Raw genomic sequence first — 23,988 nt, 5'->3', positions numbered from 1 at the left:
AGGGAGATACGGAAATAGCTGGGGATTTTGTTCACATTTTTTTCCACTTGAGTGGTAAACAGATGGAATCACGGGTTTACCAAAAATTATATTCTAAGTGGTAAAAAAAAATCACCCTATTGTGACCATTTGCGTTATTTTTTTTAATATAATTTTCACGCACATACAGTGTTTTATACAGTGTTTTATACAGTGCAGTACAATCATGCTTGTTTTGCCTAAATGTTATGTTGCATTTTCAGGCCAGGCGCTGCGTTGCCGAGGAACTCCCCCGTCCAAACCAGTCCCTGTGTGTTGGTGAACGCCCCCTCTCTCTCCAACCTACAACACAGCAGTTAGGGGTTCAAAATCTTACCTTTGATATGAATGTACGGCCAAATAGTAAACAAACTACTCTTACGACTGCATATTTTATCCAACTTTGAAACTGCTCAAGAGTCAATTTAAAGGATATATGGAGAGGGTTCAATTAGCTAATAAAATGTCATACATCTTTTTTGAATGTACAACTTGATGCTTTATTCTGGTTATTAGAACACAGATCTACGTTATAATAATTTGGAAACTCAGGAAAGGACATGGCTCTTTTAAAAAACACTAAATGAATGTGATAGTAATTACCTGTTATTCCGAAAGTGACCTTTGTAAGTGGAGCCGTCTGGGAAGGTGTACGTTCCCGTGCCGTGATACATGTTGTCTTTGAATTCTCCTTCATAGTGGGCTCCCGAGGGATGCTGCAGGGTCCCTCTGCCATTCAACTGTGTTTGTGAGGGAGAGAGCATGCAGAGCAAATACAACCAGACAGTCTTTAGTGACAGACATCAGAAGGAGTAAATGCATACTTTGTCTTCAAGCCACTCTCCGGTGTATACGGTGCCATCCGCCGAGGTGTGTTTCCCGGCACCGCTCCGCAGCATCACCCCTGATGAAGACCTGCAGCACTCCCCCTCTGTGGAGAACACAGGAGGAGCTGACACGCATGCAACTGGGACGTAAAAGTGTAAAGCTGCATATGCATGTATCGCTCACCATATTTCTGTCCGTTTGGGAAAATGTAGGATACCTTTAAACGCCCTTCCCCTATAAAAGAATACTCATATTCACCACCTTATCAGGATTAATATGCAGCAATTTGCAGGTATGACACTTGGACCTACCTTGAGTTTTAAAATCCTCACTTTCCTTATTGTCTGAAAGTGAAAATGGTACATTAGACGGTGGATAGTTGAGACAGAAGGAGTAGTGTGTCCTCCAATTACACCCTACCAGACATGACAGCTCCCCCCCTCAGTTGGCAGATGTTTGTCAGAACCGACCGAAAACTCAGCCTGCCTGCGAATTTTATGGATTCCAAAAATTGTAAATAATATAGAAGTAAACTTCGTGCTAAATCAGTTCACTTGTCACCCTAAGAAACAGTCCAGGCTAGCGTCTACTCCGAAATAAGCAGTCGGCTCCGTGTTGCAGGCGGTTTGACGCAAACTGCAGTTGCCATGGTTACAAGATTTGGTGCAGGCCGAACTAATTTAGCTGAAATAAAAAGTTGTTTTGTTTTTCTCAATAGCGTTACAATTTTCAGATTGTTTTTTTTTTTTGTTAAGCTCAATACGTGTCGCCATATATAGTTAAACTATCTTCAGATTGTTTAGATTAAAAAAAAGAAAAGTCATCGCGTTCCCGGAAACCGGAAGAGAACCTCTGAACTCTTGAGTTTTCAACCAATGAAAGAGATGCAGGCTACCGGTGGTCAGAACAACTGTCGCAGGTTTGTCCATACTTGTTATGAAAGTTAAGCTAACTATTCAAGACACTTTCGTACTTTTTCGCTCGCGGTGTGTTTATTCCTGTATGTATGGTAAGCTTTTAATCCTCTCACGAGGAAGCTTCCGCTCCGCTAGCTCGTTAAATCAGCAGTGAGTGAGTGAGCTTGCTAGCCGTTAGCTCGTTAGCTAGCCCTAAGCGTTGGTCCACTTTACTAACTGACGTTCCACACGACACAAACGTCACGTTATTGCTGACACTAGGCAACCGTGTCCGCTCGTGGTTCCCTTTTGTATCTCGCTAACAAAACACATCGTCCGCCAGCCGGGCGCTCCGGTTGAGTTGGCCGACTGCACGCTCCGTTGACTGCATAATTGTAGCCACCGGCGCCGTGTGTCAGCCGTGTGTCTCATCGCACGCACTTTAACTGAAGAGCCACAACGAGCCCCCCCACAGCTATGTGTCCACTGCGGTGGGTGTACAGTAGCTGCCCGCTCCTCTCTCTGGTGTATCCAGGATTGTACACTCCCAGGGCTGAGAGAGATTTATTCAAACTATGCTTTTTTTTTTTATGTTTCTCTTCATAGATTAGTTGCTGCTATGCAAGGACACTAATTGAAGGTGAGTTTACTCTTAACACCAGTGTTTTAAAGCAATACATGCTGTGTTGGTGTTGATACTATTGAAGCTAGTGTTTAAAAATCTTGTATTGTTTTAACAGAGACATGAATTCGCAGAGAAAAGGTGGGAAGCCCAACAGAGGAGGGGGGAAGTTTAACAAGCCCAGAGGAGGTGGAGGTAGAGGTAGAGGTGGTGGTGGTGGAGGTGGAGGAGGAGTTGGCGGCGGCGGCGGAGGTGGAAGCCGGAAAGCAGGAGCTGGTTGCTGGGATGATGGTGACGATTTCAGCCTTGAGTTTGGACCCCCACGTCCCAGCAGGTATACATTTATTGTGAAGGAAATAATTATCAGATTTGAACTCATCACTGTGTGCTCGTTTCCTGCGGATTTCTTATTTTACCCTCATCTCCCCCCTCCCTCTCTCTTTGTTTACCTGACTTTGCCTCCAGACCTAGCAGAGGACGAGGCGGCGGCAGTCGTGGTAGTCGTGGCAGTCGTGGTGGTGGTGGTGGTGGCGGTGGCGGTGGTGGTGGCAGGGATGGAGGTCGAGGAAGGGGAGGTAGAGATCGAGACAGGGATGGCAGAGACAATGGGAAAAGTAGAGGCAGGGCTCTCCCAATTTCCATGGCGAGGACACGAACGTGCCCAAAGCCAGGTGGTGACGCCATCAGACCGGAGATGAGCACCATGCCCATGCAGAGGATCTTCATGACTAATGAGAACCAAGAACAACTCAAGGAGCTTCTGCGGAATCTACAGACCCAGGACTTTGATGAGGCATATGAGTAAGTACATTCTACTAAATATGCACCAAGTATGCTACATCCCTTTATCACGATTAAAAAGATGAAATGCCAGGAGTAATGTTTTTCCACTGCAAGTCCACATGAGCTCATATCATCCTCTCTGCATCAGTGAATCTGGTTCGGATTATTCAGGGGGAGAAGAAGGCGAGGAAGAATTTGATGAGTTGGACCACCGTGGCGAAGGCCAGTTTTGGGCCACTAATGATGAGCCTGTGGAGAAGGCAGAGAGCCACGTTTATGAGGGAGAGTCCGATTATGAAGATGAAGATGAACGTCAGACTCCTGAACCTATCGTCTCCTTATTTGCCATAGGAAAACTCTGCAGGTGATGTACAGATTTGTTTGTTTTGGAGTTGACATGCATCCTTTGCTGTCAGATATCAAATCAAGGTTGGTGAATGTTTCCCTTTGATTTTTTTTTCTCATTTTTCTTTGTATAGGTATGGGTTTGACAGGGAGCGTGGCAAGAAAGCATTGGAGTCTGGTGGAGGGGAATTTGGAGCCACTTTAGAACAGCTCCTCCACCAGGTTTTCAGTGAGCGCTACGGCCAGAAAGCAGTTTCCCCTCACGGTCTTGAAGGGGTGCCTATGGATGAGTGTTTGAGCCAGAGGCAGGAGGAAGCTCTGGCTCTAACTGCCATCTATGGTGAGCGCTTCAGTGAACGCATTGCCAATACAGTTTGGTCAATAACCCTGGACATCTCCTTCGTCTCCGACAACGCCGCCAGGAATGGAAGGCAAGGTGCGAGTCACGGTAGTGAAGTCGTTCACATCCGAGATGTCTGCCGATTCTACTTGAAAGGGCAAGGCTGCCGGTTTGGGAACAAATGCAAGTTTAAGCACCAACTTCCCACTAAAGTGAGATCTGGGGCCGGTTCCCCAGACATGGATGGCCCGAGTCAGCCCGGCTTCAGCAGCTATTCTCCTCCCGAGTATGAACTAGAGATCCGATTCCCCAAAGGAAACCGCTACCCATTTCAGGCACCAATAGTTGCCTTCAGCACCACCGACGAGTCTTTCGGAGCCGCCGGGAGGCTCAGCGTGACGGAGAGATTGTTCGGGGAAGCGTTAGCCGCTGCAAAGAGCAACGAGCCCGTTGTTTACACTCTGATCACCTTATGTGAGGATGAAACTGCCATGCAGGAACTGCTGGCTGTCAGTCATCACAAATATAGCACACCACCGCCTGTTGTAGTGCTTCCTCCACCCCCTCTTGCCGTGACAAAGAGTAAGAGTGTGAGGAGCACTGCTTCTGAGGAGAGCAGGAGTAGCAGTACCAATAGTAGTAATCTTACCAACAGCAGAAGGACTGCTCCACCTACCAACCAGAGACCCATGGATCGTGAGTGGACAAGATGAATTACTTTTTATTATCTGTTTTATGAGTATATGCGTTGAAATCCCACTTTTCTGTGTTTGAAGTGAAAGAGAGGGACGAGCCAGAGGAGCTGGATGAGAAGGATGAGAACGACGAGGATGAGGCTGTGCCGGTTGAGACTGAGAGTTATGTCAATCTGAGGAAGAAGATGGTGAATAAGCATAACCTGAAGACAGACAACCTACTGAAAGAAAATGGCAAGCTGTGCAGAGAGTTTAGGAAGAAACAGGTGAAGGAAGACTCATCTTTACATTTGATCTCACGTCACATCCCCTCCAACACGATGTTTGTATTTTAATAGATGTTTTGCTCTCCCGTCCTTTTGTTTACTAGCAATCCGGCCGTTTCAGGTCCATGTTGGAGCAGAGAAGGAAACTACCGGCTTGGAAAGAAAAAGAAAACATTCTCGATCTGTTAGACGAGTGCCAAGTGCTGGTTGTCAGCGGGATGACTGGGTGAGTCACACTTATAGACAAGAGTTTCAGGAAAAATCTTGACTGTGCTACATTCTGGTCCTTTTAAAAAATAAGTTTCATCTATTGTACAACACAGAGTTGCAATAAATATGCAGTTGTAGTCCCTTTATGTTACTGAAGAAAAATAAGTTAATTGCGATGAAGAGTCTTAAAATATGACTCTTTTCATATATTTAACACTTTCCTTCCATGTTGCAAAGTCATTCTATTCTTGCATTCTTCTCACATCAATAAAGTACATGTAAAAATGGGTAAAATATATTATTAAAAGCACAAAACAAATATCTGTCCGACATAAAGAAGCTCACCCTATTCATACCTCTCTGTAACAGATAGGCTTCTGCTTAATGTTTATTTTCTGTTACGTCTTTGCAGGTGTGGTAAAACCACTCAGATCCCTCAGTTCATTCTGGACGCCTCGTTGAACGGTCCGGCAGAGGAGGTGGTCAACATCATCTGTACTCAGCCGCGCCGCATCTCTGCCATCTCTGTGGCCCAGAGAGTGGCACAGGAGCGGGCAGAGAGCCTCGGCAACTCCGTGGGCTACCAGATCCGCCTTGAGAGCGTTCGGGTACGGCCACATTTGACGTGTACATGTGTGTAGTATGCAGGATTTAGTCGCTGGATCCAAAGGACCTGAATCATATGCACTGTATTTTCGCCAAGCTTTATAAATGTAATATATAAATAATGACTTCTGCCTCTTATCACCGACTCCTGTGTTCTGTCAGACGTCCGCCACCAGACTGCTGTACGTCACCACAGGCGTGTTGCTGAGGAGACTGGAGAGCGAGGCGGACCTCAAAGGCGTCACCCATGTCATTGTGGATGAGGTGCACGAGCGAACGGAGGAGAGGTGAGATTATGGATTATATCACTCAATGCGTTACAGAAAATGTGCATTACATTTTGAATTAATCACGCTTTATTGGAATGAGTTTACCAAAGACAATATTGCCAGTAAAAAGAAAAAGGGGGAAAAAAATAATAAAATCAAGAAAACAATGCAAAAATGTCTGTGTGCTCTCTTCTTCATGTGTTTTGAGCTGTCACTATTTTCTTCTATGTAACTGGTTTCTTAGTCACCGTCTGTCTCTATTTCATCTTCTCTTTGTCAGTGACTTCCTGCTGTTGGTATTGAAAGACCTGATTATGCAGAGGCCAGACCTGAAGATCATTCTAATGAGTGCCACACTCAACGCTAACCTCTTCTCTGAATATTATTACAACTGTCCCACTGTCCACATACCAGGTAATGAGCAACTTGTGTTATCTGCTTTACACACGGCATGCATATTACATGTTTTTTTTTTTTTTCCCCACTCAGCAAATTTCTCTCATTTCAGGTCGTACTTTTCCTGTCGACCAGTTTTTCCTTGAAGATGCCATCGCTAAAACCCGGTAAGTCAATCATCCTTCACTCCAACAAATATTTAAGCACATATATATATCAGTTATTGTGTGTAGTTTATTTTTTGTTTCTTGCATTTTCCCAGCTATGTCATCGAGGATGGCAGTCCTTATATGCGCTCAGGGAAACAGAATTCGTCTTCCACAAGTGGACGAGGAAGCAAACAAGAGCCAAGGGACATGGTGGATGACTTGGGTGACGACATGTGGAACTTCATGTCTTTCGCTAAGAAAGACTTTGTCAAAGACTCCATCCCAGACCAGCAACTCAGCCTGCAGGATCTCACGGTCAGATTCAAAGGTGAGTTAGGAACAAGTATCATAAACTCAGCCGTTCTGTTTAATGGGTTCTTATACTGTGCCTCCTTGGTCTCATCCAAATAATCTGTTGCTGCAGACACTAAGAAGTCTGTACTCAAGACTATTTCTGCCATGGACCTGGACAAGATCAACATGGACCTGGTGGAGAGCCTGCTGGAGTGGATTGTAGATGGAAAACACGACTACCCTACAGGTCAGAATCACCAACGCATAATCACTGTAGTCGAAGTGAATTCAAGACTTTGGAAGTTTCAGTGTGAACTTTGATTATATTGGTGTAACCTTTTGTTTTTTCGTATCCAGGTGCAGTGCTTGTGTTTATGCCGGGCTTGGCTGAGATCAAGATGCTCTACGAGCAGCTCATGTCCAACAGAATGTTCAACAACAGAGGCGCCAGCAGGTTTGTGTATGAAGTTTGTGCTGCAACTTCACTTCCTGCTATTGTTGGTGCTTATGAGGGTATAAAATGAATGCACTGTGGTAGTTTATCTTTTCTCCATTCTGGGGCAAACCTCCATTTCTTGATGCCTTTCAACCAAAAATTGTTAGACATACGAACCCTGACTACATGATTTCTTCCAAATACTTGTTTACTAATTGGCACATACAATATTGAGACATGTGAAAACAAAACATGTCGCATTCACTGGAGATTTTTGACTCCATTGAATCTTTTATTACTTTTTAGAAATTAATAAAAAGAAAAAAAAATGCATGTGGGAAATCATTTTAGTGTTGTACAAAATGTATTGGTATGAAAAGTATGAATCAAAGGGTCATAGTTAAGTGGGTAAACACTCTACTGGTCAAATGCTCACTAATGTGGACCTACTTTCTCCTGGTTAGGTGTGCCGTGTACCCACTCCATTCAACCTTGTCCAATGAGGAGCAGCAGGCGGTTTTCAGCAGACCCCCAGAGGGCGTCACAAAGATTATCATCTCCACCAACATCGCAGAGACGTCGGTAACCATTGACGACGTGGTATATGTCATCGACTCCGGCAAGATGAAGGAGAAACGGTAACCTGAAGTTTAGCTAAAGTTAACAGATTTTATGTTGATTCTTTCGATCAGATTTTTGATGTCATACACAGTCAAACATACAGTAGTTTTATCATTTCAATTAATAATAATCTGGGTATTTATCTGGTTTGACGTGGATAGAGAACTTATTTTAAAATCTACATTTCTTGTTGGTGACGTTTTCAGCTACGATGCAACTAAAAGCATGGAGAGCCTGGAGGACTCTTGGGTTTCTCGGGCCAACGCTCTGCAGAGGAGGGGTCGAGCGGGTCGCGTGGCTTCAGGGGTCTGCTTCCACCTCTTCACCAGCCACTGCTTCGAACACCAGCTGGCTGAGCAACAACTGCCTGAGATCCAGCGAGTACCTCTAGAGCAGCTCTGCCTCCGGTAGATCCATCTGTTTGCTCTTGGCACAGTGTCAACCTGTTTTTTTTTTTTTGCCTGTAAATGCAAACAATAGAGGTTTATGAATGACACGACAGTTGGGATTTATGCTTGGAAATGGATTACTGAGAAAAATTGCTGTGACAATGGAGAGAGTGTCTTCTCTCCAGGCGGGCCTGTAGCATCATGTTGAATTTGAGGATATGCAAAACAATACCTCCCAAAGCTAGTATTTACCATTTCCCCCCCTTCTCTCCAACAGAATTAAGATCCTGGATGTGTTTGCTGAGCGGACGCTGGAGTCTGTCTACTCTCGACTCATCGAGCCCCCAGCTATGGAAAGCTTGGATGCAGCCAGGCAGCGCTTGCAGGACCTCGGAGCTCTGACTGCGGATGAGAAATTGACCCCGCTGGGCTACCACTTGGCCTGCCTGCCCGTCGACGTGCGCATCGGGAAACTCATGCTGTTCGGCGCCATCTTTCGCTGCCTCGATCCAGCACTCACCATCGCTGCCAGTCTGGCCTTCAAATCACCATTTGTAAGTCATCGCTTCCCACTCTTGAGAGACCATATGTGTCACTCCTTGGTATGACGATAGAAATACTAAATCTATATTTGATCCTCTGTCTGTTTTCCAGGTATCTCCGTGGGATAAGCGGGACGAAGCCAATGAGAAGAAGCTGGCCTTTGCCATTGCCAGCAGTGACCATCTGGCTTTGTTACAGGCATATAAGGTAAAGACTGGACTTATCTTTGTGGAACAATTACGCAAATTTATACGTACAAACAGCATTCCAAAAGATAGATGTGATGGATTCTCCCCCTCTTCTAGGGATGGTGCTGTGCTGCAAAGAATGGCCACCAGGCTGGCTTCCTGTACTGCAGGGAGAACTTCCTGTCTTGGCGAGGCTTACAGGTGAGATAGGGCCGTATGAAGTAACAACATTCCTCCGCCAGTCGTACATTTCTTCAAAAAATGTCTGTTCCTGTGCAGGAGATCGCCAGCCTGAAGAGGCAGTTTGCCGAACTGCTGTCTGACATTGGCTTCATCAAGGAGGGACTGAGGGCCAGGGTTATAGAGCGCATGTCCTCTAAAGGCACCGATGGTGTTCTGGAGTCCACCGGCCCCGAGGTAACGCACACAGACAACTCATTGTAGGGCTGGAAGTGTTTTTATCAGTTGTATAAAATAGCATCTATCTAGCTTAGACGGCATAGAGAATGTATTTCAACTATATAAGCTGCACATGTGACATTTTCAAATTGAGAATCCTGCAATAAATCTCATTCCTTTCCAGGCTAACTTGAATTCTGAAAACATCCGGCTGATGTCCGCCATGCTCTGTGCTGCCCTCTATCCCAATGTGGTCCAGGTGACTATTACTTCTCTCCGTCAACACAATAAGAAACTGAAGCCAGTGTGTAAAGTATAAAACTGCCTCCCGTTGGCTTCACACTCCTGTGTTTGATCCTCTGTTCCAGGTGCGAGCTCCTCAGGGGAATTACAAGATGACCAGCAAAGGAGCGATGAAGATGCAGCCCAAAGCCAACGAGCTCCGTTTCATGACCAAGAACGACGGCTGCGTCCACGTGCACCCGTCTTCTGTCAACTACACGGTGAGAGAAGAGATGGGGGCCTTGTGTTATACGGCTAGTTAGGAGTGACAAGCCCCTTCTGAGAATCTTCTTTGTGCTCCAGGTTCGCCACTACAACAGCCCCTACCTGGTTTACCACGAGAAGGTGAAGACGAGCCGCGTCTTCATCAGGGACTGCAGCATGGTGTCCGTCTACCCGCTGGTACTGTTTGGAGGCGGACAGGTCAACGTAGAGCTGCAGAAGGGAGAGTTTGTCATCTCCCTCGACGACGGATGGATCCGATTTGCTGCTGCTTCTCATCAGGTCAGAGATGAGATTTAACAGATGTTTAATAGTTTAGAATCCCTTCACAAAGCTGTTTGGAATATCTTCACACTAAAAGCTTTTTTTAGTTTGAAATTTAGAAACGCAACACTATTTTGATTTCTTCCTGCTTTTTAAAAAAACTAGCGTGGCCCAAACCTCAGGTTTACAAGCTGTTTTAATATGCTTAAAATATTTAACAAGCGTGTTGAGTTACATTATGCAAAATTATTATTAATGCTGGTGGAAAAAAATCACCCTTTCATGAGCAATAAAAGAAAATGTAGCCGGTATGTACGTCTATTCTTTGGCTCTATAACCTCTATTTTATGTGCTCTGCCCCTTTATGTGATTTGCTATTACCATTATGAGGCTCCGTCTAAAATCATGTCTGCCTGTAAGTCCTGTTCCACTTGCCGATGCTGCTGCTGAACCCCCCCACTGATGGTTCAGATATTCGCACTGTTTGGCTTAATATGCATGTATGTTACCCAGGTGGCTGAGCTGGTGAAGGAGCTGCGCTGGGAGTTGGACCAGCTGCTGGAGGACAAAATCAGGAGCCCCAGCATGGACCTGTGCACCTGCCCCCGCGGCTCCCGCATCATCCACATGATAGTCCACCTCGTCTCCACACAGTAGCTCTGCTACTTAATGCCACTCTCTTTTTTTATCACTCTCAAGGGCTTAAATGCATGCAGCTCTCAGTAAAAATGTCTGCTCCTGCATCATTTTGAAAATGTTATTAGGGACATTAATTAGGGACGTCGGGGTCAACGACCCTGAAACTGGTTAAACTATGTCTATCAAAGACAGATCAGCAGGGCAGATGCTATACTTGAAGTGAGGTTGTCTGGTTGTTCTGCTGCCGCCACCTGATACTTTATCATAAGTATCAGTTTACATGAAAACAAAGCGATTATTCTGTTGCTGCACTGGAGGCTTTTAAAACCAGATTCTGCCTTCAAAGTAAAATGTTCGGCTCTGTGCAGGTGATCCACAAGTCTTATTTTGAAAAACTTGCAACAACAGAAACGAGCTTGTTTTTTGATGCCATCCTACTACTGTATATGCAGTAAACTGGCACACAGTTGGTTCCTGATTATAGTTTGAAATTGTTAATTTGATAATTTATACACAGTGGGTTTTTATTTTGGGGTTGTGCATCTCGTTCACAACCGAGAAATGTTTTGGGTCCATATTGGACTTCTTCTACTCTCTGACTGCACACGTGTTGTGGTTGTGAATATTTATTTGTATTGCATGAATGAGAGATCCAAGAGCTTCTGCATGGTATTCGGCTGTTTTACATTCACTGAATGTATTCAAATGTCACAGCGATGTCAAAACTGTACTGTCACATTGTGAATGCAAGGGCTTTTTAAATCGGGAGCATTTGGTGAGAATTGCCAAAGAATTTGAAAGCTTACTGTCTTAAGTGATGAATTTCCACTGCACTCAAAATAAAAAAAAAGAAGCGAAGACAGCTGGTTGTTTGGTTTAATTTGAATTCAGCTCTTTCCATTTAGCGCTCGTCTTTTGTACTCTGTCTCTTGTTAAGCTTGGTGATGTTTCTGAAGCCTAGCTGCGACTCTCATGCAACAAAAGAATTTAGGGTCTTGGAGAGGACAACCCCTTTCATTCATGAGCGAGTCTGATCTGTCTCTAAGACAACAGGACGTAAACAAATGAGGTATCGCAGTCCCAGTGGAAGCAGTTGCCACTTACAACAGTGCCAAGTCCAGAACTGGTAAGATATACATATATATTTATAATTTGTAGTAAATATGTACTATCCGGTTATTAAACTATCTTGTGTATCTGGGGAAAAAAACAGATCAGTTATAGTATTTTTCTGTGTATTCATCTCATTTTACAGATGGAAAAATAATCTCATCATATTGGAAGTGACCTGGACATCTTTTAACATGGTAAGTAAACAGAACATAATAGGCTATCCAAGCTATTCAATATAGTAAGTAAAGGAATCAAACAAATGTAGTGAACCACTTCCATTTTCTTCCAAAGCCGACCAAATCAAGGAAATCAAGGTCCCACAGTTCTAGGCCCGCCAAGAAGACCGAAAGTCCAAAAACAACCAAAAAGAGGTCCTCGAGTGCCAAATCCACCAAGACAGAGGTGGACATCCTCAGCCAGGCAGCCATGGAGAATATCTACTATATTTCACACAATGCAGTGGACTGTCTGCAGTTCAGAGGCTTTGGGTCGTCAAATTCAAAAACAAAGAAGAAAAGTAAGAAGGGAAGAAAACGGAAGAAAAAAAATAAATTATAATCTTTGCCAACTTAAGTGAATGTTTCCTCCTTTTGGTTAAAATGATAGATGCATTAAAAGTAGGGAATAGCACCATCTGGTGGACACATAGTGACAACTGAATGTCGACTGCTGGAACCAATGCAATGCAGCAAAATGGGTATGTTTTTTTTTATTCTTCCACAAAATCCTACAGTAATACAAAATTGTGCCAGTAAATCTTTTAAGAGGAAAAACTCAAACAAAATTCATAAATGACACCTTTATTATAAGCTGAACGATTCAGAGTTGTGTCTGTACCAATGTCAAATTTTGGCAGTTATCGATACACTGGAAACTTAAGGAAAAAAATATTCAATTCAATGTATTTGTGGAGAGCAATTGCATGCTCTATTAATATTGACTTAATATACACCTAATGTGGAGATGATGAACATAATGTGCAAGTTAAAACACCACAGCGCATCCGAGAAAAGGCAAGCCAACATCGCCGACATACTGGACTTAAAGTGATCTCTCCAGTAACTTGTAATATTCTTTATATCCAGTCTGCACAATGTGTCTTATAAAAAGATAGGCTACAAAGCAGCGCGCCTATTAAACAAAGGGAAGAAACATAAGGTTCCAGGCACTGTTAAATCTTCTCATACATATTTTACATTATTAATATGTTTTATATCAAATGTACACATTGTATAGCATCACCCTGTAAAAGAAATAGTTTCTCTCCAGGAGAGCATCTGCTCTTGCTTCCGACATGGTCCTGCTTTGCTCACTCTGGGGGCTTCTTCTTGGCCTCCACGTCTTTCTTAAAGGCGTCAATTTTCTTGGCAATGTTGGGAACCTTGACAGGAAAAATAAAAGCTGTCAATACAATCTGATGTTTACAGTTGTCACATTATTGGATACACAACAGTCCTACAGTATACCTACATGAAGGTTATAAGTTGCAACTGTATAGTTTGGTACCAAATTAAATGGCAACTACGTCATTAGGGCGAATATAGCACCTTTGGGTGGCCTAGACACGCTCAGTGAGAGATGGATCAGCGAATGGAAAGCAGTTAATTTCACAATTAATTGAATTAAAAGCCTGAACCTTTGTAGATATATACTTTATACTTGCCTCGTAGTTTTGAGCTAGGTACATCCCGACTACGTTCCCCAAGGTGAAGCCAGCCTGAAAGAAAAACAACAAACTTCAGATCTCCTCGGTTTCGTGTAAATGTTAATGTGAGTGACTTTTATAAGGTTACACGTTTAACTGCTAGCCGTGCGAGGGCTGACGCCCACTTTCCAGCTTTGTTTACAAACGTTAAAGTGGAGATTTTCCATCAACACCGTCAAGAGTTTTGACAGCAAGTTATGCTAGCAGGTTAACGTTAGCCATGCTAGTTTCGCATCTTTAGCGTCCTAGTAGATGTCATGCGTGATGACGTCAGTTAAACTCACCAGGAACTGGAGCATAGTGGAATAACGAAGGGTTGGCGACAGTAGAATATCTTAGTTACTGACTTAAAGTCAGACAAATAAAGGTTAGCGGGAGGAAATCGTCCAATACTTGACTGCCGAAGCTAGCCAGTCTCCAATAATACGCAATACGCATGCGCAAGGAAATCTCGCGTCATCTTCCGAACACATATATGTAGTCCTTTACCCCACCCGGGCCGTAGCTGTTGCCAGTTTGAGAACTACAACTCCCAGCGCCCAACCCCAAACCGTCGTCCACTCCGGTGTGTGTTGAAGCAATGGCGCTATCGGTGGGACATTGAATGACTTTGGCTCCATCGCGAAAATAGCCAACGTTGCGGTGTACTAATTTCGTTCGTGAACCATGGAGGCGCTTATCCCCGTCATCAACAAGCTCCAGGATGTGTTCAACACGGTGGGCGCGGATATCATACAGCTGCCGCAGATAGCAGTGGTGGGGACTCAGGTAAGCTAGCTAGCTTGATAGCCGTGCCCTGTTCAATGCACCTGTGATAAGGTTATTAACATGTTGAGCAATAATACATAACGCAGAGACCGGATGACTCGAGGCTAGTAGGCCTTTGTAGACACAGGCTGCTAAACAAACCATGCATATTGTGCTGCAAACCCAGTGCCTGCAGTGGGAGTGACTTCTATTTAGATCGTCTTCAATCAGTACTATTTTAAGAGCCTCGCCCAGCTGTTAGCCAGAACCAGGTCAGGGTTTCTAGGATAATACAGATGCAGTTAGCTGTGTGATAATGTGTGTCTGTGTTGTGTCTATAGAGCAGTGGTAAGAGCTCGGTGCTGGAGAGCCTGGTGGGCAGGGACCTGCTGCCCCGGGGGACCGGCATCGTAACCAGGCGACCTCTCATCCTCCAGCTGGTCCATGTAGATCCTGCAGATGCTCGGAAGAATGAAGACACCGGTAAGGACCGAAATCCCTTTACAAACAATAATTAAACAAAATCTTTGGATTTTACATCAATAATTTGCATATGATGTCTTGATTCTTCCATATGAATCATAATTATTTAAGATAATAGACGTATGTAGGAAGCAGGCCCATTTTTGTGTGTGTCAAAAACAACAATGTGTGAACAGAAATACCAGTTTTAAAGTTGTGTCACTGTTTTGCTAATCATTTACAGATTCCAGGGAGTGAAAAAGTATTCAGCCTTCACAAAGGTGCATTGTACAGGTGTCACTTCACTTTGAATAACCTGGGCTAGCCTCTTAGTTCTGCTCCCTCCTCCTCCTCGAAGCCACATCTGTAATTCCAGCAGCTTTAGTCAAAAGACCAGTGACTGTATGGTAGTCGTGTTTGAGCTCGCAGTGATGTATGTATGTATAACTTTAACCCCCATACTATTTTATTATGTCTCTCAGGCAGAGAATCTGAAGAGTGGGGCAAGTTTCTGCACACAAAGAATCAGGTATGGATGTTATGATAGAAAATATTTAATTAATACTCTTGATCCTTGCTTTTATTTATGTTCTCTTTTTTTTTTTTTTGCAGATCTTCACAGATTTTGAAGAAATCAGGCAAGAAATTGAAAACGAAACGGAAAGAATATCGGGAAATAATAAGGTGAGACATGGATGGAGTTGCTTACCTCTGTATTGTGAAATAAGGAGCTGTTGATGGGGGGGGGAAAGTACTATGATGCATGTTATCATGATAAACATGTCCAGTAGTTAATTCACCTTGATTATAAAGCTCATTAAGATATGTTATGCAAAGTCCGACCCATTTTCCAAAAAACTATAACAAATATACAAAGTTCCAGGTGATATTAAACAGTCTTAGTAGTAGTAGTTGTAGTACTAGTTCTGCCCTGATAGATGGAAGAATTTTATTTGTAAATGTTGTGTATTTAAAGGGGGGTGGAAGTAATAAGATCTCAAAAGATAAGAACATATTCAAAACTACATATATAAATAAACATCATGTTAACGACGAGTTATTACTAACTGATGTAGCAGCAAACGATGGGAGTTTGGTACATGGTAAATGTATTCCTTCTTTCTTCAGCCAATTAGGTTAAAATTCATCCGAATCGACAGCCCTTTTAACCTGTTCTGTGAAACGTTGCTGAGCTGTTAAACACACCGTCCACGTCTATCCTTTTCTCGTGCCCCTGCAGGGGATCAGCGATGACCCCATTCATCTGAAGATATTTTCTCCAAACGTTGTCAACCTCACTCTGGTGGACCTGCCTGGAATCACTAAGGTAACGGATGCTGTACTTCCTGTTTCCTACTTCCGAAGGCTTTGATGAGCTCCATCCCCTCGGGAAATGTGTTATACATCATTTTTTAAAAGATACAAAAGTTAAGCAAGAAATGCCTGGAAAAACCCCCCTAATTTACCAGATATGCCTGTGACCACTGGTGTTAATTTGCCCGTCTGGTCGATGTTTTCGTGTATTTGATATTTGTAGACTGCAGGGAATTTGTAATTTGTTTTTGATCTTCTAAACCACATACTGTCAAAGCCCAAGTGCGTGCAGGCTTTGATTCCAGCCTTGTTAGTTCCTCCCCTCTGGTTGAACACATGTTAATTTGAGAATTCCCCCAGCTGTAGTTTCTAATGAATCACATTTTTTTAATTGGTATTGCTCCCTTTAGGTGCCCGTGGGGGATCAGCCTCAGGACATTGAGGTTCAGATAAAGGATCTAATCCTGAAGCACATCTCTAACCCCAACTGCATCATCCTGGCTGTCTCTGCGGCGAACACAGACATGGCCACCTCGGAGGCGCTCAAGGTGGCTCGGGAGGTCGACCATGACGGTAAAAACAACTAAACGCAGACGTTATCCAAAAACATGTTTTAAAATTAATTGATTAAAACACTAAGTGATAAGAAGATGACGTAAAGAAGGTGTGTTTTCGTATGTATTTTATTGATAATGACCTTTTTGAATGACTGTAACTCGCCAGGCAGGAGGACACTGGCTGTGGTGACCAAGCTGGACCTGATGGACGCCGGCACTGATGCTATGGACGTACTGATGGGCCGAGTCATTCCTGTCAAACTAGGCCTCATTGGAGTCGTCAACAGGTCTGCAAAATCCATCCATCCCTCCCTCCCTCCCATTTATTTTGAATGCTCTTTATTACCCAGTGCCAATTGTCGGTGTATTATATTTAAATATTTAGGAGCCAGCTGGACATCAATAATAAGAAGTCTGTCGCTGATGCCATTCGAGACGAACATGCGTTCCTGCAGAAGAAATATCCGTCTCTCGCCAACAGAAACGGAACCAAATACCTGGCCAGAACCCTGAACAGGTAAACCTGAACCAGACAGCGAAGCTCCATGGAGTTTTGCAGGAGGGTTGCGGACAAAACAGAAAAGTAAACGAAAGCATTTTCACCATTATTTTGCTTCTGTAAATTTATTATTTACAGGTTATTCCAGCATGTCAGAGAATTTGTCTTTCATTTAGACAATAGATGTGTAATTTTGCACGTCACTGCCCACAACATACTATTATGCGTATCTGCATACAAACAGAACCCTCTGCCCTTTTTATAATGGCAGGTTGCTGATGCATCACATCAGAGACTGCCTCCCTGAGCTGAAGACACGGATCAACGTCCTGGCCGCCCAGTATCAGTCCCTGCTCAGCAGCTACGGCGAACCCGTGGAAGACCAAAGTGCCACCTTGCTCCAGCTCATCACCAAGTTTGCCAAAGAGTACTGCAACACGATAGAGGGCACGGCCAAATACATCGAGACGGCAGAACTGTGAGTGCCAGCCGCCTCTCCTCCGCTCACCCACAAGGTGATGCTGTTGATCCAGTGCGGCGAAAATGAGCAAAACAACTGCATTGGTTTCATCATTTAATATGATGCGACTTGTAAGTTGAGGCACGCACAGCCTGTGTGGAGGAAGAGCTGACAGGAGCGTAGGCCACGGGGTTCACATCACAGCTAATATCCCTCCGCTGCTGTTTTTCAGGTGTGGTGGAGCCAGAATTTGTTACATATTCCATGAGACTTTTGGCAGAACATTGGAGTCTGTGGATCCTCTGGGAGGACTCAGCACCATAGATATCCTAACGGCCATAAGGAACGCAACCGTGAGTGCTGCTGCATTATTCGACAGCTTTAGATGCAGTCTATTCTGTTGCTTTTATTGCTCGCTTAAAGGAAGGTCCTCTGGGTGATTCTGCTAACCTGAAGCGCCCTCTATCCCTCATGCCAGGGCCCGCGTCCGTCCCTGTTTGTGCCTGAGGTTTCCTTCGAGCTGTTGGTGAAGAAGCAGGTGAAACGCCTGGAGGAGCCCAGCCTGCGCTGCGTGGAACTGGTCCACGAGGAGATGCAGCGGATCATCCAGCACTGCAGCAACTACAGCACACAGGTAGACGGCTCGCATCGTCACGTGTATTGATCTTTCCCTCACACGCATTCATATTCATAATGTTTTGTCCTGCAGGAGCTGCAGAGATTCCCTAAGCTGCACGAGGCCATTGTGGAAGTAGTCACCTCCCTCCTGAGGAAGAGGCTGCCCGTTACCAATGATATGGTACCTTCACATTCAGCTTTTTTATTGCATTTTGCATTTCATCACCTGCAGTCATTATATTTAACGTGAAAAGCTGAATCTGAACCATAAATGAATCTAACTGGAGCTGTTCTCTCTTCTTGTCACAGGTGCACAACTTGGTTGCAATAGAGCTGGCCTACATCAACACCAAACATCCAGACTTTGCAGATGCCTGCGGGGTCATGAACAACAATATAGAGGTCTGTACTCATAATACAATACCATAAAATACATAATATTCTGGTAGAATTAAGAGAGAAGAGGTGCAAGCCTGGCGCCTAAGATGATATTTATTCATATTTTTTAGGCATGTAAAAAGTAATGAACGCTATTTAATTAAAAAAGAAGCTGCAATATTTTTAATCTAAAAATCAAGTGAATTCCTAGTTATATTGAATTTTAAACCCAGCTGAAATATTGCAACAAATTATTAAACTTTGTCAAGCATCTATTTCAATTAATGTCGGTACATTTCCCTCCTTTTAAATTATTTTTGTTATTCTTGAACTGATAATCTTTCAAGTCAACAAAACTTACTTAGATTAATTGAACATCCATGTTATTAAAAGAGCAATATATGACATCCAGAGCATTAATATAGCAGCAAACAACGGTTTGCTGTGTAAAGATGGAGCGGCGTAATGTGGCGGTGTGTTGTTTTCCAAGCTTCTCCCTGCTCTGTTGACATAGCCGGCTGGCCGGGCTTTTAGTGCATGGCCGTGCATGTGAGCGTGCTCCACTGGTTAGCTCATGGCCGCCGCTCTCATGGCGGTTTCAGCTGATAATGCCCCGTCACGACTGACAGCTTCTTCGCGGAAGCGTGGCGCCCACCCTCGGGTCCCCCTCCTCAGGTAAACACTGTCAGCAACATGGTTTGTACTGTTAGATACCAGCCTCCATCAGAATGCTCCCAATCTCCTCCTGGTACCTTCAAAGTTACTTCATCATCTTGAATTTAAAGCAGGTGACAAATATAACTTGGTAGAGGTTTGATTAAATTATTGTTCATCATAGCCTGATTGTTCAAATTATAATACTTAGATATCTAATATTATATTAGCAAGTTAATTTGAGCAATGATACTTCCAGTTTTTTTAAATAGTTGACTTGAATTTAATTTACCTTCTTAAATTTTTAAAAGGGTGATTTTAAACCACATTAATTCAACTATTTAATATTTTAATGCTAGAAATGACGCCCTGATGATTAAACATTCTCTTTTGGGTATTCAGTTTCTCATAAGATTTAAATAATTATGGTCTTTCTTTGCTTCCATATTAATGTCATCTTTGTTTTGGTTTGCATTTTTTTGTTATTTTGGAAATCGTGTGTCCGTTATCAAAATCTGTTGCAAAATTGCTGGTGGGTTTTGTTTATATTACACATGGAAAATACTTGACATGACATGATAAAGTTAACTTTTAATGAGCAGAAATCAAAACACTTCTTTAAGAAGTAGGATGACTTCTTTTAATATGAGTTGTTCTGTGAATGATCTAACCTTCTTTCCTAGGATGTGTTTTTCTTCTTCTTCTTCTTTTTTTTACACCCATATGTGTTCTTGTGTATTTGTAGGAGCAACGGAGAAACCGGATGAGGGAGCTGCCCTCTGCTGTGCCCAGAGACAAGGTAAAATAAACAGCCTTATCTTATAATACAAGACAATAGCTCATTGTCATGTTTGGTTGCAGCATCCTGAGTCTAATAAAGGGGACTTGTGCCGTGTTAATCACTCATAGCAGGATGAGGATCTGTGAATGCCTCGGATAGTTTCCATTGAGGAATTTTATCCCCCATCTCCTCTCACAGCGTCTCCTCTCCTCCCCTCGAATGACTTTCGGTGGCTCCTCTCCTGTCTTTCCATATTTCTTCTCAGTGCTTTTTTTTTTTCTCTCTCCCCATTCCTGCTCTCATATTCCTGCTAGTCTGTTGGCAAAGGCCCGGCTGGCCCAACTGGGGCTTCTGGCGAGCCGTCTGCGTCTGGAGCAGACATGGACGGTGCCAAGGTGGGCACGTACGCAGCTCGCTGGCTCTGTGTGGGGCTGCCGCTGGGGCATGGATGGATGGATGAGCATGGGCTGCTGGCATGCACTCTGATTTTTTTTTGTCTGTTGATGCCATGCTCTTGTTTTGCTCTGCCTCAGCCTGTGTGGATTTTCACTAACAACCATTGTGTTTACTGCAGAGTCTGTGTCCACCTGTCTGGCAGAAAACGCTTTTCCTCTCCCTCTGTTTACTTTTCCAGTCTCTTAACACTTTGGTTGTTTATTCTTTATACTTAGTTCGTAGGATTTACGTGATGTTTGTTGAAGTTGAGTGAAGTTCTTCCCCTGTGCATCATCTACCCACAAATATCAAATGGTTTTTTTTAAGCCCTGCTAGCAGCTCGGCTGAGCGGTCGGTCATTTTCTTTCGTCCGGACCGAAATAGCTCGACATGATTGGCTGGCCATGAAATGTTGTACAGACATTCATGGTCCCCAGAGGACAAAACCTACCTGCTTCCCCTGCCTTGTTCTCCTGCCCCACCTTCTGAAATGTGTGTTTTTTGTGAAATGGCCTAACAGTTGAATGGTTTCCCGTTCAGCCATTCATGTTCCCTTCTGGATGAATTGTAATAACTTTGAAACCCCATAATCTTCGTCTACCGTCAATATTTTAACCAAATACCTGTAAAACTAATGACATTCCCATCAGCATTCTGATACTTTGTGTTTATTGCTAATGTAAGCAGGTGAACATGCTAAACTAAGATTGTTCATAGACATAATACCTGCTTGTGTGATGATGTTACGATTCAATCGTGTAATTTCTGTTTGAATGTTGAGCTCCAATTTTCCATAATCAATAAAAAATTTTTGTACCTGCTTGTTTGACTTGTGTTTGTGCTGTTGCATATGAACTGGCGTGGTTATTTTGCTACAAACCCTAACCACCCTTTTTCCCTGTGAACCCTAATGACAAGAGAAGGGTACTGTTTGAATCATTTTGTGGCCTGGGTGGCATGATAACTGTCTATTCTCATATTCTGGCTCCTCAGGCCCCATCAGAAGGGCCCCGGGGGGAGCAGGATGGCACAGGAAACTGGAGGGGGATGCTGAAGAAAGAGGAAGCCCCCGGCTCTGGACCTGGAAGCCCCCTGAAAGGAGTTGTCAACCTGCTCGATGTGGTAATGAAGTATAAGCCTTTCAGCATGCCCCATTATGGAGAGCACAGTATTTTGCAGTGAACGTTTGGTAATAAAAAACATCTCTTTTCCCCTCAAGCCCGTGCCGGTTGCCAGGAAGTTGTCATCTCGTGAGCAGCGGGACTGTGAGGTCATCGAGCGCCTCATCAAGTCTTACTTCCTCATCGTCCGCAAGAATATCCAGGACAGGTAGGACCGATTTTCTATGTTTGGTATTGTCAACAAATTGCATGAAACCCAACAATTAATTGTCTAATAAATGTAGCCAAACCCTCATGCAGCTTATTCCTCTATACCATAGAGCTCTGTTGATAAAAAATTATTAAAAAGCAGGCAACCTGGCTAATAAATGCCACTAGCGTTTGAAAAGGACCACTTCCAACCACCAGATGGCAGTAACACACATGTCTCTAGAAGAAGAAAAACACCATCCTTACTCTGACACGTACTCATTGAATTCATGAGTTAGCAAAACCTCAAAATCATGTTTTCTTTATTATAAATTAAACAACATTGCAGTTATCAACTGGCTGTTTTGTTTGCTTTCCAAACGCTGGCGATTATTAGCTGGGTCGGATGTCTGCTAGTCGATGTCAGCTGGAGTCCTCGTCGTGACATGACCTATATTTATTTTGTAGGTGATTTAGTTTATTTTGAGCTAATATCGCCTAAAACCTCCACTAAATACGCATTGAGAGAGGAACTAAAACATTGTTGTTTATTTATTTTAATTTAATTTATATGCAATAAGAAAAATATAGAACATCACTATCCATATCCTTTTAAAATGCCTCCCTTGAAAACAGTATGGCTGTAGCTTGTAAGCCTAAACCGAGCCCCACAACAACAATTACTGTCAACAACCACAGCTGAAAACAATGTTTATTACCTGCTTTGATAAAATTATCCTCTATTCCATCCTACCAAAGTGGATTTTTTCCCCCCATATTGTTGCCCTCTGGATACCTTAATAGGGATAAATTAGTTTAATTTAATTCATAGCTCGTACTTGAACAGCTCAATACCTCGACCGACATGGCCACCTGGTGGGTCAAACTCCAGCCCCTCCATCTGGGGGACGCCACATTCACCAGGCCTTCTTGCCTCCTTGTTCTCAGCCATCTGCTCGGTCTGTTTCCTCTCTCTCTCTCTCACAGTGTGCCTAAGGCAGTGATGCACTTCCTGGTCAACCATGTGAAGGACAGCCTCCAGAGCGAGCTTGTTGGCCAGCTGTATAAATCCGGTCTCCTCAGCGATCTGCTGACTGAATCGGAGGACATGGCCCAGCGGCGTCAGGAGGCCGCGGACATGCTACAGGTAACCGACTCCCACCTCGATCTCCATGATTCACTGAGGTTCCTTTATCGGCCTTTTCATTGTTTGGATGCCTCTATGGCACAAGGCATTATGTTGTTCGGGTTGTCTGGGCCATAATTAAAATGCTAATTATTAATGTCACACAAATGTCTAAGAGGTTAAAACAATGTGTTGTAATGTGATTTGATGACATTTTTGGATGGACATGGATGGAAAATGGCACAGCGGTAATTGTAGTTTTATTTTGTTTTGTCCGCAGGCGTTGCAAAAGGCGAGCCAGGTGATCGCCGAGATCAGGGAAACGCATCTGTGGTGAAAAGATCCCGATCCGTCTCATCATGCCTAAAGTACGGACACTCCATGCACTCATGTCCGAACGTGACGTTTGGATTTGCAACCATGAAAATGCACTGTTCTGATCCCTTCTCAAAGTAGGTATCGTATTGGCTCACAAGCCACCTGAAAGAAGTTAAGTTAATAGTTTATTTAAAATGCTCGGTGTTGTGTAGAGTACATGAAAATGCACTGCCACTTTTGGCTAATGTTTAAGATGAGAGTTTAGAGACTGCAGTTGCCACCCATGGCCCCCGGAGGAATTGAGAGTGCAGCCAAAGGCGAGCTACTTTTCATTTTCTGACTGTGGTTAACCAATATGGAAATGGCCTTTTGTGTGAAGGTTTGATGCCGTTTTGGCAGCTCCACAAAGCAATGTCCTAATGTTGGGGCGCTAGGTTAGAAAGAAACCCCCCGAAACATTATGCATCTCCTCATCTGTAACCGTTTCACTTAGGAGTAGCTGTCATGTGTCAGAATCCATGACATTTCAGAAAGCATAGTGTAACAACAGAGCAGGGATTGGTTCACTCAATGTAAATACACGAGTTGCAGCAAATGTTAGTCCTCTTGCCTGTATGATTATTTTTTGCACTGTATTGCCATCAGAATTTTTATTTATTAATGGTATTTAAATGTGTGGAAAATGTCATGCACTATTGTCGTAAGATGCTTAATTATGTTTACATATCGCTGCCTACATGTTAAATTAATAACTGTGTATGGGTCCCACAAGAATAAAGACAGGTATTTTATTGCCAATCAAATGTTTTTG

General features: G+C 43.5%; 5 protein-coding genes across 6 annotated transcripts; 3 read left to right on the top strand and 2 right to left on the bottom strand.

Moving 5' to 3' along the window:
• Window positions 1-181: 181 nt before the first annotated feature.
• morn2 (MORN repeat containing 2) lies at window positions 182-1,468 on the bottom strand. Its single transcript, XM_084038903.1, has 6 exons — window positions 1,267-1,468; window positions 1,158-1,190; window positions 1,030-1,080; window positions 843-949; window positions 622-758; window positions 182-321 (listed from the first exon to the last, which is right to left on the bottom strand). Exons 1-6 carry the CDS (start codon window positions 1,271-1,273, stop codon window positions 219-221), a joined length of 438 nt encoding a protein of 145 aa, XP_083895029.1. The 5' UTR covers window positions 1,274-1,468; the 3' UTR covers window positions 182-218.
• A 1,411-nt stretch (window positions 1,469-2,879) lies between these two features.
• Window positions 2,880-11,514, top strand: dhx57 (DEAH (Asp-Glu-Ala-Asp/His) box polypeptide 57). Its single transcript, XM_084038902.1, has 22 exons — window positions 2,880-3,165; window positions 3,296-3,511; window positions 3,627-4,528; window positions 4,609-4,793; window positions 4,898-5,019; window positions 5,416-5,611; window positions 5,772-5,896; window positions 6,159-6,292; window positions 6,387-6,441; window positions 6,537-6,751; window positions 6,848-6,964; window positions 7,075-7,171; window positions 7,618-7,791; window positions 7,981-8,181; window positions 8,441-8,717; window positions 8,818-8,913; window positions 9,012-9,095; window positions 9,174-9,311; window positions 9,478-9,552; window positions 9,662-9,796; window positions 9,879-10,079; window positions 10,575-11,514. The coding sequence occupies exons 1-22, from the start codon at window positions 3,005-3,007 to the stop codon at window positions 10,716-10,718; spliced, it is 4,050 nt and encodes a 1,349-aa protein (XP_083895028.1). The 5' UTR covers window positions 2,880-3,004; the 3' UTR covers window positions 10,719-11,514.
• A 137-nt stretch (window positions 11,515-11,651) lies between these two features.
• smkr1 (small lysine rich protein 1) lies at window positions 11,652-12,424 on the top strand. Its single transcript, XM_084038904.1, has 3 exons — window positions 11,652-11,826; window positions 11,956-12,007; window positions 12,105-12,424. Exons 2-3 carry the CDS (start codon window positions 12,005-12,007, stop codon window positions 12,369-12,371), a joined length of 270 nt encoding a protein of 89 aa, XP_083895030.1. The 5' UTR covers window positions 11,652-11,826; window positions 11,956-12,004; the 3' UTR covers window positions 12,372-12,424.
• Window positions 12,425-12,597: 173 nt separating this feature from the next.
• On the bottom strand, window positions 12,598-13,948 carry stmp1 (short transmembrane mitochondrial protein 1). Its single transcript, XM_084038905.1, has 3 exons — window positions 13,803-13,948; window positions 13,477-13,530; window positions 12,598-13,194 (listed from the first exon to the last, which is right to left on the bottom strand). Exons 1-3 carry the CDS (start codon window positions 13,815-13,817, stop codon window positions 13,123-13,125), a joined length of 141 nt encoding a protein of 46 aa, XP_083895031.1. The 5' UTR covers window positions 13,818-13,948; the 3' UTR covers window positions 12,598-13,122.
• A 130-nt stretch (window positions 13,949-14,078) lies between these two features.
• Window positions 14,079-23,984, top strand: LOC311032149 (dynamin-1-like protein). 2 transcript variants are annotated; one of them, XM_084038795.1, is made up of 19 exons: window positions 14,079-14,286; window positions 14,607-14,748; window positions 15,210-15,256; window positions 15,340-15,411; window positions 15,968-16,054; window positions 16,452-16,614; window positions 16,765-16,885; window positions 16,984-17,115; window positions 17,369-17,575; window positions 17,790-17,910; window positions 18,036-18,191; window positions 18,267-18,356; window positions 18,485-18,577; window positions 19,953-20,006; window positions 20,303-20,383; window positions 21,417-21,545; window positions 21,643-21,752; window positions 22,721-22,880; window positions 23,140-23,984. In XM_084038795.1, the coding sequence occupies exons 1-19, from the start codon at window positions 14,185-14,187 to the stop codon at window positions 23,194-23,196; spliced, it is 2,124 nt and encodes a 707-aa protein (XP_083894921.1). In that variant the 5' UTR covers window positions 14,079-14,184; the 3' UTR covers window positions 23,197-23,984. The 2 variants fall into 2 exon arrangements, with proteins under 2 accessions (XP_083894921.1, XP_083894922.1); XM_084038796.1 differs by lacking the exon at window positions 20,303-20,383.
• The last annotated feature ends 4 nt before the right edge of the window (window positions 23,985-23,988 follow it).

This window comes from Eutrigla gurnardus, assembly GCF_963514095.1.
Source record: "Eutrigla gurnardus genome assembly, chromosome: 21".
NCBI lineage: Eukaryota > Metazoa > Chordata > Actinopteri > Perciformes > Triglidae > Eutrigla > Eutrigla gurnardus.
This window is presented reverse-complemented; position numbering and strand designations above follow the sequence as displayed.